This window comes from Heloderma suspectum, chromosome 4 (genome assembly GCF_057233095.1).
Source record: "Heloderma suspectum isolate Gila_16-S chromosome 4, 16-S_ref, whole genome shotgun sequence".
Classification (NCBI taxonomy): Eukaryota; Metazoa; Chordata; class Lepidosauria; order Squamata; family Helodermatidae; genus Heloderma; species Heloderma suspectum.
Genome location: NC_139461.1, coordinates 280,885,671 through 280,898,683, shown reverse-complemented (window position 1 = coordinate 280,898,683; position 13,013 = coordinate 280,885,671). Strand labels below are relative to the sequence as shown.

The window sequence follows — 13,013 nt, the reverse complement described above, 5'->3', positions numbered from 1 at the left end:
AAACTTCCATTGAATGACAGGAACTGGAGAACTATATTGGCACCATGTGTTCTTCGGTAGTCTCTTAAGCATTCCTGGCGCCGGAGCCGCCACCGCCAGGAAGATCCGCCCCAGGTAAGTCCCATCCTGGGGGGGTGGCGGTGGGGTGGCGGGCCGTTCCGCCACCGATTTCGGGGGGCCGAATGCGCTGGCATTCGGCCTCCCTGAGATCCGTGGCGGAACTTTCGTACATCCCTAGTAAAGACTCTAACTCTCATCAGGCCCATCCAGCATGGCCAATGGTCTGGGACACTGGAAATTATACTCGAGCAACAGCTGGAGCGTAACAGATTCCCCATCCCCGTGTTATGCCTTCCGTTGCTTCTTCTTCTTGCCTACCTCCACTTCTAAAACCCAGGGAGAGCAATCCTATGGCCCCTAGACAGTGTCTGAAGGGCCATAGAAGAGTTTGGATTCTTGGATCTGAGGTTGGAGACACTACGCCAGCCTCGGACCCAGGAGTTCGAGCACCCCACCCGCTCCCCCTCGCAGCCAGCACAGAGAGAATCATGCCAGCTGCCTCTCCAAGCTCACAAAAGCGACCTCAAGGAGGGTGGAAATGGGGCAGTTCTGTGGCCAGGGAGGGAAGGGGACTGGGGAAACAAGATATGAGCTATCTCCAGCTTTCCCCAGCCTCCTTCCCTCTTCCTCCGCAGAGCCTTAACTAGACAACGATCACTTCCGCGCTCCTCCCGCTCTGCATAGGATGCCCATCAGCCTCCAGGTTTGGAGGCTGATGGGCATCCAGATAGGCTTGCACCCTAAAGCAGCATTCCCCGATAGGGCGCTCTCCAGATGTTTTTGACCACGACTCCCATCAGCCCCTGCAACATGGTTGGTGGCTGGGGATGATGGGAGCTGTAGTTCAAACCATCTGGGGCTGCAACGTTGGGGAAGGCTGCTCCAGAGCACTGCAAGCATACAAACTTATGAGGCTGCCCTATCTTGCTGTGGACCATTGGCCCATGTAGTTCAGTACTTTCTTCTCAGGTTGGCAGTAGCTTCCTAAGGCAGCCTTCCCCAACCTGGTGCCCTCCAGATGTGTTGGACTGCAGCTCCCATAATTCCCAGCCGGCATGGCCATTGGGGAAGATTGGGGAAGGCTGTCCTAAGGTCTCCTTTGAAGACTTCCCCAGTTTGGCTACCTGAGAGCCTTTTTAATCAGAGTGGCCAAGGATTGAGCTAGGACCCTTTGTAGGGAAATCAAGTGCTTTATTACAACACTGTGTCCCTTCCCACGTTCACCCACTCATAAATTCCCTGGAGGCTGAGCGAGGAAACCTTCCAAAAAAAGATGTCAGTCTGCTGGCTTTAATATAAGAAGGTACAGGATTGGGAGGTGGAAGAGGAAGGTGAGGTTGTGTGGTACCTTCATGAGGAGGTATGTGTAATCCTCTCCCCTGTGATTGGGTCTGCTTCTCACAGCTGACAGGTGGAGGGGACGTGGCAATGCTAGAAGTGCAGGGCGAGTACTTCTGTGCAAACCTGAAGGTCTGGTTTGGAGATGTGGAAGCTGAAACTATGTACAGGTAAATGCAGAGAGACAATCTGTTGTGAAAACAAGGTACGTCAACCTGGGCACTTTCCCAGCCCCTGTTGTTTGGGCACCTTCAAATAGCACCTCTTCTTGTGTGGTAAAAGGAGGGATCCGTTAAATTACCAGGGGCAGGGGGGTGGGAATCAGTGTATAACACCATCAGCGGTTGTGCCATGTTTTCCAACACATTTTGACATGGTAACAATTATTATCTGATGATGCTAGTGTCAATAGTTTCACTTGTGACAAGCAGCACCTCCTGATGGGCCCAGGATCCCATAGTGCCCGCCTGAGGAGGAAGGGAGATGACTGAGCCACACAGCAGCAGCAATCCAAAGTCACTGTCTCTGTGAAGATGCTCTTGGTGGCGGTTGTTAGAACCGTCCTACCCCACTTCCTGGTCAGTAAAAAGTAGGGTCAAAAAGTCTCTCATTTGGAAGTAAGGATACCAAAGGTGATTTTGCCCCATATTTTTATTATTACGTTTATGTGCCACCCTTCCACCAAGGAACTTAGAGTGGCATACATCGTGCTATCTGAACAAAATGTGGGCCTTCTAAATGCTCATCCCAACACAACACAAGACCCAGATTATTGATTAATTGACTGATGATTGATTTGATTTGATTTATACCCCACCTTTCCACCAAAGAATGGAACTCCAGGTGGCTTAAAGGAACAATTAAAATTGTTTAAAACAATAAAACAATACATTAAAATACAATAAAAACATAAGAATACAGATGACAGGAAAAAATTAAAATCAGCACCTAACCCAACAGACCCATTTACAGGCCCTTACTTCTATCATGCTGATTGTTCAGTTCTGATGTAAAACTCTGAGACATGGCGGAGTGGGGGGAGAGAAACCACAGTTTGTTTTTGTGTTGTGCATTTTCTTCCTTTAGGAGTTCCAAGTCCTTAGTGTGTGTTGTTCCTGATGTCTCTTCATTTAGCCGTGACTGGAGGTGGCTGAGATACCCTATCACTGTCCCTCTCTTGCTGATAAGGAGTGATGGTGTAATTTATTCCAGCACTTTCAGCTTCACGTACACACCAGAGCAGAGCTTCCTCGCTGGACAACCGGTCCTGCCAGCGATGATGCAGGATTCAGACAACTTGCTCGACACCATCCATCAAGAGTTCACCAGGACCAACTTTCACCTCTTCATGCAAAGCTAGAGCCAGGGTTCTGTGTATGCCATGATTGACAGGAGGACCAAAAAAGGCAGCAAACACAGAAACCAGATTCCTAAGAACCTTCGTTTTAATGTTATACAGTTGCAGACATTTATTTTTGTTGTTCTCCTAAATCTGAATTGCCTGGACACTGAATTAAAAAGATAGTGCATTGAACACACAATCCTGATTAGAGGTTCTTCAGATGACCAGAACTTCTAAATTTGTATTATTGCACTCACCCAGATCCTCCTCAGGTTTCTGGTGGTCTGAGGTCCCATCCCCATGTTAAGGGCAGGCAGCCAAGTCAAGTAGCCTGTTCAATGCTTTAAAAATCACAAAGGGAGAGAAATGTACACTTCAGCACAAGGGGCTGGGGAGGGGAAAGGTTTACAAAACAGCAATACATTCCTTTGGGGTGGGATCAGACTTGCTGATGTTTGTCACACTATGTTCCGTCACTTAATTGGTGCATCAGGGAGTGCTCAGCCTCAGCAGAATGGATTTTTAAAAAAAGAATTAAAAATCAAAACTTTTCTGCACTAGCCAGAATGTCTCATTGGGACATTACACAACTGTCTACTGTATATCATAGAATCATAGAATAGTAGGGTTGGAAGGGGCCTACAAGGCCATCGAGTCCAACCCCCTGCTCAATGCAGGAATCCAAGTCAGAGCATCCGTGACAGATGGCTATCCAGCCTCGTCTTGAACGCCTCCAGTGTGGGAGAGCCCACCACCTCCCCAGGTAATTGGTTCCATTGTCGTATTGCTCTGACACTCAGGAAGTTTTTCCTGATGTTCAGCCGGAATCTGGCTTCCTGTAACTTGAGCCCATTATTCCGTGTCCTGCACTCTGGGATGATCAAGAAGAGATCCTGGCCTTCTTCTCTGTGACAACCTTTCAAGTACTTGAAGAGCGCTATCATATCTCCCCTCAGTCTTCTCTTCTCAAGTGATGTCTTGATGACTCCATCAGAGGAGGTGGAGGAGGAATTAACTGTTGATGTTTATGAAATATCTTGCAAAGTTGAACAACTCATAGTAACCTCTTTCACCAGTGTTGTGTTGCAGTGATAGTCTCATTGTACATTATTATTAGGGGCTAGGGGACATGATGGGACAGGTATATTGCTGTGTTGAATGAAGGGTCCCATCCTGTACTGGCTCCAACTTTTGGCGGGCCCTTGAGCAAGAGACCCTCAATGACCCCCCGCCCTCAGTGAGTCTGCCTTCTCACTGCCATTGTCATCAGCTGCTATTGCTTCTCACCCACTTTCTCATCATTGCTACCACTTACTTGATTGACAGCCAGGGAGCCAGGGAGCAAGTAGACTGGGAGGTCTATCGCTCCTCACCACCACCACTGTCTAGGCCAGAGCAAGAGGCAGGTGAACAAGCAGGCTGCAATGGTGAAGAGGAGGAGCAACTCCAGAGGATCTTGTCAGTGGGCCCTTGCTGAGGTGTGGGCCCTTGGCAGGTGCCCGACCAGGCCTACCCTAATTGAAGGAAGACGGGACTTGCCACTGTGCAGCTGAAGGCAAATGTATGCAATTGTAGGCTGCCAGCTCTTTGCAAAATCAAGAACGTGCTACTCAGTGCTACCTCAGTATATGTAATTCTTCTGACCAGGGACATTAGGGGACCAAAAAGGATGGAGAGAATTATGAAGGAGAGTAATTCTCCTTCGGCTCACTTCAACTTTAAGCACTTCTAGATAAATGAGAGGTCAAATGAATTCATGGGTTGTTGTGGCAGATAACTGGTCATGTGAACAGGTGAAAACAAGTAACAAATCTCACTTAAACATGGAATGTCCCAGGTTTCCTAAGCACATCCAGCACTTTCTGAATGTGCATCCTTACCAGGGGTGTTTTAGGGTGCAATCCTATGCATGTTTATACAGAAAAAAAAAGTCCTACAACTCCCAGCATGCTGAGAGTTGTATGACTTTTTTCTGTATAAACAACCATAGGGTTGCGTCTTTACATCTTTTGTGCCCAAAACAAAGGATGGCCACCACCACTGCCACCCCAGTTGGCCTTCCCCTTGTATCAAACAGCAGCTGAAGACTCCCAACTCCTCAGCCCTCTTCCTCTGCTGGCTGAAAAGGGGCCTCTGAGAGGGCACCAACTGTCAAGTTTCCCTTTTTGCCCCTGCTGTAAACTTCAGAACCCAAATCAAAACACAGACAAGAGGCTTCTATCCACGGCTCTTTAATCCTTTTACTTCAATGGGTCATACAGATGCAAATTGTCAGTAACTCACAGTCCACAAAGGAAATGCCTTCAGGGAGTTCAAAGGGCAGCTACGAAGGTTGAAAGTTGCCCACCATTTGAGAAAACGTGGGCATGCTTTCCTAACTTAAGGGGGGGGGGATCTCCCTCTATCTCGTGAGGTCTCTACATGTAGCTGTAGAGACCTCGCCGGGCCAACCACACAGATCGCCTAAGCTCCGCCCCTTGGCTCTGCGTCTGCATCTGGCGTCTAAGAATTCAGGATCTCTAAGCCCCACCTCTCCCTGTTTGCTATCTCTCACAGGGGTGTGTGAAGAGAGGCCCTCTCCGTCCAGCTGGACTATTGAAACCTGAGGAGTCTGTCTCTTCCTATCTGGAAGAGTCTGGGAAAGTTCCTCCCCCACATTTTGCGGTTCCTCTTCGGAATCTGAGCTACTCTGCCATTGCCTATGCTCAGAGGCACCCCTGACACCAACTTCCTACATTGGCCAGATCTCTAGTGTAGTGCTATCTTATCCGGAATGATAGTTATCCGTTTGAGGGACTGTCAGAGGACAGTCCTTTATTTGACAGCATCCTCTATTTGAAGGGCTGTCCAATTTAGAGATAAAGAACCCTAAGAAGGGAGAGCAGGGGCCTTGAATTTGCCCATCCACAGCACCTGGACACAGCAGACTGAGCAGACACATAGACCTATGTGTCTGCTCAGTCTGCTGTGTCCAGGTGCTGTGGATGGGCAAATTCAAGGCCCCTGCTCTCCCTTCTTAGGGTTCTTTATCTCTAAATTGGTCACAGTCTCCCCACCTCTGGTGAGATGTATGTTCCATTCAAATCATGGGAATTAGTGCTAAATTAGTCTATGCAAATTTTACACAAATCTTTGTCCTCTTTTTGGCAATGTGTAAGTAGCCACCACATGTATGCCTCAATTCTGCAATTCCCTGTGTGATGGGATTTATATGGTATTGCTGCCTCCTGTTAAAAAGGCAGTTAGCGGGGGGGGGGGGGAGAAGAAGAAAAGAAAAGCAGAATGAGCGCTTGCCAGTCCCACAGCACACAAGGCTAAAAAGAGTCCACACCTTTCTTTGATGAAGAAAGACAACAGCTTTACTCACATATTCTTGCACATGAGATGCAGGCCCCATGTAGGGTTTCAAAGGAGTCTGTTAAGTCCATTTTGTGTTCCTTTATACAGGTAGGAGTGAGGGAGCAGTGCTCTCAGCAATGAAAGGAAGGTCAGAGAGAGAGAGGAAGGAAAGGAAGGAGAGGAGTAGGAAGCCATACATAGGCTGTAGAGATATAGCTATGCCCAAAATTCTCAGTCATTAACTAGCGAACTGCCAAATGCCCCCTTCCTGTAACTTGCAGGCAAGGTTGCAATATTCTCAACATTGTGGTGTCTCCCACTGCTTCAAGAGCCCAAGAACTTATCTTGATAGCAGTGACAATTTCTTTCTGCTCAAATGTTCAGTAGGAACACTCAAAAAGCCTCAACCCTTTCCAGGGTGAGTGAGGGATCAACTGCCCATCCCTAATCAGTCTTAAGAGATGATGCAGACTACTGAGAAGCAGGTATATATGCTGTACCATTGGGGCCAGGGGGCAGTAGAAAAGATGGAGACAGGTGGCATGTAATGCCACCCAGTGTGCCACTTGAGGTGAGGCCTACCCCATCCCTCACTTTTACAGGCCCATCACTTACACACAAGCACACATACAGTTTTTAATTAACAAGTCTCTAGCAAGTTCCAGTGACCCTTACAAGGCATCCACATTCCATGGATGCACATATATCCACTGTACCTATATTGCAGGCTTTGAAGATGTATTTAGAACCTTTAGATGAATGCAGCATCAAAAGGCCAATCATATAGCCTGAAGCATGTTGTTTTAGCATTAGAGGCTGATTTAGAAAGGAACATGTTGCCAAAACCACACTGGCTTTTAGTCTGTGTTGAACTCCTAAAGGGCTACAGAGGAGCCTGGTGGAAACAGACCACAGCCTAGTGAACGTCAGCATCCTAAATGTACCAGGTGAATGGTGCCAACAAGCAACCCTTTCTCTGCCACCCCTAATCGTGACTCTAGTGCTGGAAGAATATCTTGTTCATTAGTGTGTTTTGTGGGCATGTGAAATTCTGTGGCTGGCGTGCTTCAGATTACAGCACACAAGTTATTTTATGCCTATAGCTTCAGAGATGGACTTCCATACCCCTTTATGTTAATGGGGATTTTTCTGTGATGTCAAAGAGTCAGCACATTTGCTCAAGAGAAAATAAAATCCTGACCTTGTTAAAAGCTGGCCCACCCTTTCAACTCCAAAGAAACCCCAATCCTGCTCTGGAATATCGCATTCACAAGGCCAACCCAGTTCAACACCAAAACAGAAGTTGAAACTTAGACAGTGCAAGTCATGTCCATGGCCCAAAAAATATTGTAGAGAGTAAGCCTAAGGTTATAGGAGGGGTCTGTCAAAATGTATCTTATTTTATTTATTACGTTTTAATTTTGCCCTTCCTCCAAGGAGCCCAGAGCGGTGTACATATAGTATCTCCCCACTTTATTCTCACAACAACCCTGTGAGGTTGCTTAGGCTGGGAGATAGTGATTTGACCCAAGGCCATGCATGAGTTTCATGGCTGAGCAGAGGTTCAAATCTGGATGTCCCCAGTCTAAATGTAACTGTCAAGCCAACACAGCACACTGGTTAAATACAAGTCATCTAATATGTTTAAATTATTATTATTATTATTATTATTATTATTATTATTAATTCAATTTATATCCCACCTATATACAAAATACTCTAGGCGACATACAAACGTAATCAGGAGGGCTTTAAACTGAAACCTACAGGAGAGGGAGACATAAAGTTGGGGGTAGCAATGGATGAAGGCTCATGCACCACAACGGAAAGAACAGCTCTAATGGCGCCCAATAATAGTCTTCAGACACATGTAGGAAGAAAGCGCATAAAGCACATGGAATTCAATGTCTATACACTAATTCCCAGAATATGGGAAACAAACAGAATGAACTTGAACTCTTAATACAGGAGGGAAAGTATGACTTGATAGGTGTAACAGACTTGGTGGGATGACTCTCATGACTGGAATACAGCAATTGAAGGATATAACTTGTTCAAAAAGAACAGGAGGAACAGAAAGGGAGGTGGAGTTGCACTATGGGTTAAAAATACATATCTCTGCACAGAAATACAGGAGGAGGAGCTTGGTAGCCCCATCAAGAGCATCTGGGTTAAAATAAATGGAGCAAAGAATAAAAGGAACCTGGTGGTTGGAGTCTACTACCGGCCACCCAATCAAGGAGAAGACCAGGATGAAACTTTTGAAAAGCTAATTGCCAAAGTTTCAAGGAAGCATGATGTAGTAGTAATGGGGGGCTTCAATTTCCCCGATATTTGTTGGGAGACAAATTCTGCAAAACATGACCCCTCCAGGAAATTCCTGACTTGTGCTGATAATTTCCTCCTACAGAAAGTAGAGGAAGGAACTAGAGGATCAGCTATCCTTGACTTGATCCTAAGCAACAGAGATGACTTAGTGGATAAAGTAGCAGTTAAGGGAACTCTGGGGGAAAGTGACCATTTATACTTGAGTTCTTGGTTCTAAAGGAAGCAAAAGCTGAGTGTAGCCAAACACGTACCCTGGATTTTAGAAAAGCCAATTTTAACAAACTCAGAACAATTATCAGTAAGTTCCCATGGCAAGCGACTCTAACAAGAAAAGGAGTCCAAGATGGGTGGGAGTTTTTAAAAAAGGAAATTCTAAAGGCACAATTACAAACAATTCCAACAAGACAAAAAGGTGGAAGACAACAGAAGAAGCCAATGTGGCTTCACAAAAAGCTTAGAGATGACCTGAAAACAAAAAAGGACATACACAGGAAGTGGAGGGAAGGCCAAGCTACAAAGGAAGAGTACAGGCAGGTAGCACAGAATTGCAGGGATGGTGTCAGGAAAGCTGAGAATGAGCTGAGGTTAGCGAGGGATGCTAAAACCAACCAAAAGGCTTTCTTCAGATGCATGTGCATAGTAAAAGACAGAGGAAAAAAATGGTGGTTCAACTATTAAATAAGGATGGCAAAATGATAACGGATTACAAGGAAAAGGCAGAAGTGCTCAATTCCTACTTTGGCTCAGTCTTCTCCCAAAAGAGGGTCTATGACCCCCCCTGGCAAAGGCGAAGTACAGGCTGAAGGGGCAGGATTGCAGCTTGCAATTGATAGGCATATGGTCAAGGAACACCTAATTACTTTGAATGAGTTCAAAACTCCAGGGCCAGATGAACTGCATCCTAGAGTAATAAAGGAACTGGCAGAAGAACTCTCAGAACCACTGTCTATTATCTTTGAGAAATCATGGACAGGTGAAGTGCCAGATGATTGGAAGAGGGCTAATGTTGTCCCTATCTTCAAAAAAGACAAAAAGGAGGAACCTGGGAACTACAGACCAGTCAGTCTAACATCAATCCCAGGGAAAATTCTGGAGCAGATGATAAAGCAATCCATCTGTAAGCACCTTGAAAACAATGCAGTGATTATAGAATCATAGAATCATAGAATAGTAGGGTTGGAAGGGGCCTACAAGGCCATCGAGTCCAACCCCCTGCTCAGTGCTCGAAGCCAACATGGATTTGTCAAGAACAAATCCTGCCAGACGAATCTGAACTCATTTTTTGATCAGGTAACCTCCCTTGTGGACTGTGGGCATGCTGTGGACATGCTGAATGGGAATGCTGTGAAACCTCCTGACTGTTGGAGCAATACGACAATGGAACCCATTACCTAGGGAGGTCGTGGGCTCTCCCACACTGGAGGCATGCAAGATGAAGCTGGACAGCCATCTGCCAGGGACGCTTTGACTTAGATTCCTTCATTGAGCAGTGGGTTGAACTCGACAGTCCCTATGCCCCTTCCAACCCTACTGTTCTATGATTCTAGGGAAGTTGAAAACAAATTAAACAAGAAAATCAACAATAAAAACAGTACAGCATAAAACAGTATATTCATTAATATTATTGCATTCATTCAACCATTTTAATATAACACTATGTACTGTATAAGCACTTGGTCTTGCAACATATGCAGTATCCAGTGCTGTATGTGCACCTCCACCAATTATGTTGTACCAGTGGGACCTGCCAATGGTGCAACAGGAAGCCAGCACTTCCTGGAGCAACTAGGAGTGAGCAGTGAAGTGGCCAAGTTTGCCAATGACAACAAATTATTTAGGGTGCTTAAAACAAAAAGGGATTGTGAAGAGCTCCAAAAGGATCTCTCCAAACTGGGAGAATGGGCATCTAAATGACAAATGCAGTTCAATGTAAGCAAGTGTAAAGTGATACACTTCAAGTATAATCTGATAGCATCTGAGCTAGCAGTGACTGACCAAGAAAGAGATCTTGGGGCTGTGGCAGACAACTCAATGAAAGTGTCAACCCACTGAAATTATACTTTTTGGCTGGGTTCACTTAGAGCTTCTTCACTTGGAACTTTTAGCCTGCTATTGAGACTGGTTACTCACAGAAATTTGCGGGTCCTTTAGATGATGTTGTCAACCTCCAGGGTGTCTCCCGCACTAACTGACCTTTATTCTGTTTTTTTAAAAGATAATGAGCTATCAAATTACCACGCTTGAGTTCCTTCCATGAAAAGAGGAAAAGCCATAATAAGAGGAGCTAGCAGCTGTATAATGAAACATATGGAAGACTCAGATAAGGGAAAGTGAGGGGGGGAAGAAAGGAAGCATGTGTAAAGGGTGATCATGATCCTGGATTTAAAATGGAAGCAGAAAGCCCCATTTTTAAATGCAGGATTTTAGGCTGGTGTAGAGATGCTCACAACACACTATCCCACACTTAGTGGTTGAGTGTGGGTTGTTGTTGAACCATGGGTTGTTTGTTGAACTGTAGTTTAGTGTGTTGTCCAAATCCAGGACATTTTCTGCAGGGTACCTTGTTAACCATGCAGTGGAACTTGTTAACCACCCTGAACAACCCAACAAACCATGGGTTCTCAAGGTGGCTTGTCCGAGAAAAACAAGCCACCCTGTGGAAAATGTTTTGGGTTCAGACAACATACTAACCTACGGTTCAACAAACAACCACAGTTCAACAACAACCCACATTCAACTACTGAGTGTGGGTTAGCATGTTATGTGAACCCAGCCATAGACTTTAACATTGGAAACCTGGAGCAACTTCACTTTTCGCTGAGCAAATTGGATGCAACATCACCTACATTTTTAAAAAACGTGTCTCCATAAGTAAAAATTATGAGAAGGGGCCTAAAATTTCCCTGAGTGGCCCAGACCTCCGGTCTCCGAGGGCTACAACTCCAGTGCAAGTCATCCTGTTTTATATTTTGCTTCTTGCAATTTCTGTTTTCAGAGACTGCTATATGGCAAGTTGGCTATGCATTGGTTAATTGACCATTGTATGGGATACCATATCCCCCCAAAAAGGATAGTACTTCTTTCCCTTTAACATTCCCAAGCAGGAAAACATAATACGGGCTTACCCATATAGAAAACTCCTTAAACATACAAAAATAACATGTCAGGAATCAGGATGGATGAATCAGTCTCTTTCCTCTCTGTGTCAGTTTTACATGTCTTCATTCCTAAGACTGTTCTGTCCCATTCCCACATCAGTTTGTGATTATTATTTTTTAAAAACCATGAAAATTCACATTACTTTGGTATATTTTTTGAGCTGAGAACTGTATTGCAAAATTCAGCAAAGTATGAAAACTGACGGATAATTGCATTCCAATCCATGTATTAGTCTGAGAAGTGCAAATCAGACCAGGTCACTTTAAGTTCATACTGAATGAAATCCTCAAGCATCCCTGGGGGTTGTTTCCACCAGTGATTTACTCAGAGCTGGCCACTTGTTGAAGTTATTAGGGATACATGACGTCGTGGCCATCCAGCAGCCACCCCAGAGCTTATCAGGAGAAAACCAGATTTCATGAGACTGCTTGAAGTCCGATTCTTTTCCTCAAGTCGGGTTCTCCGTGGTATAGTTGTTGTGTGCCCAACCCCCGCATTTACCTCGGGTATGCTAGCCCTGCCCAGGAGTGTGCCTTGCACTGTGACCCAGGTCAAGGGGTGTTTCCTGTCCCTGTGTTTCCCAGCACAAACCAATTAGTGTCTACTCAGAAGTAACTCCCATTTTGCTCAGTGAGGCTTGTCCCCTGAATGCTCACATCAGAATTTACAGAGATCCCCCTCAATTAAAATGGCAGAGTTTAAAGCACAAATCCCCTAAATGCTCTAAAGCGTGATCTTCTTGAGGCACTGATGATTCTCCGTTGTTTGGTTTATTGCCTTAGTAAGTAACTACTTCACACCTGCATTTTAGAGATCCTGCATTAGAAAGGGGGCTGGTTTCCCACCCCTGTGTTCCCCCCCCCCGACACTCTTTCCCAGCACAAGCATATGTGTGTCTACTCAGAACTAACTCCCATTGTGGTCAATGAGGCTTGTTCCGGAAATGCAGGTGCATCTGGAGCTTCAGGGGAACGGAGAAAGGGGGGGAGTGGGGGACAGCCTCTCTTATTGGTGGATCAGCCCCTGCCAGCCAGATGACGTTCATTCCAACCCCCACCCAGAAGTATGTTCTGTGAAGTATTTTTACTGGTGCAGAACACTCGCTTGTGGAGCCCTTCACGGACCAAAGCACAGCAAAGCTGATGCCTTTTTTTAAAAAAATCCAGTACTCCTCCATTCGCTTCTCCTTCTGTTGTCATGGAAATGCCCCCCTGGTTAGGAAGAGAGCAATGCTACAGGCAAGGCTGAGTTCCAGAGAAGGCAGACGATGATCCAGAGCCCAGAGGCAAGCGCTTCGTCAGATTCAGGCTGAAGCTCAAGTTCCAGAGTGGGCAAACATAAATCAAAAGCCATGGTTTCCCCCCACCCCCATGCATTACACCGAAACCCAGCTGGAAGCTTCTGCGGACAGCCCATGAGAAGAGAACTGGTTATGTGGTGACACCTT

At 45.7% G+C, this 13,013-nt stretch overlaps 1 protein-coding gene across 1 annotated transcript in view; it reads left to right on the top strand.

The window, feature by feature from the left end:
* The window catches only part of RBPJL (recombination signal binding protein for immunoglobulin kappa J region like), a 66,672-nt gene extending 63,735 nt beyond the window's left edge, over positions 1 to 2,937 (top strand). The window contains exons 11-12 of the mRNA XM_084853981.1: positions 1,465 to 1,568; positions 2,485 to 2,937. Coding sequence (XP_084710107.1) covers positions 1,465 to 1,568; positions 2,485 to 2,758 — 378 coding nt within the window. The 3' untranslated portion in view covers positions 2,759 to 2,937. The remainder of the gene's footprint in view (positions 1 to 1,464; positions 1,569 to 2,484) is intronic.
* Positions 2,938 to 13,013: the final 10,076 nt, after the last annotated feature.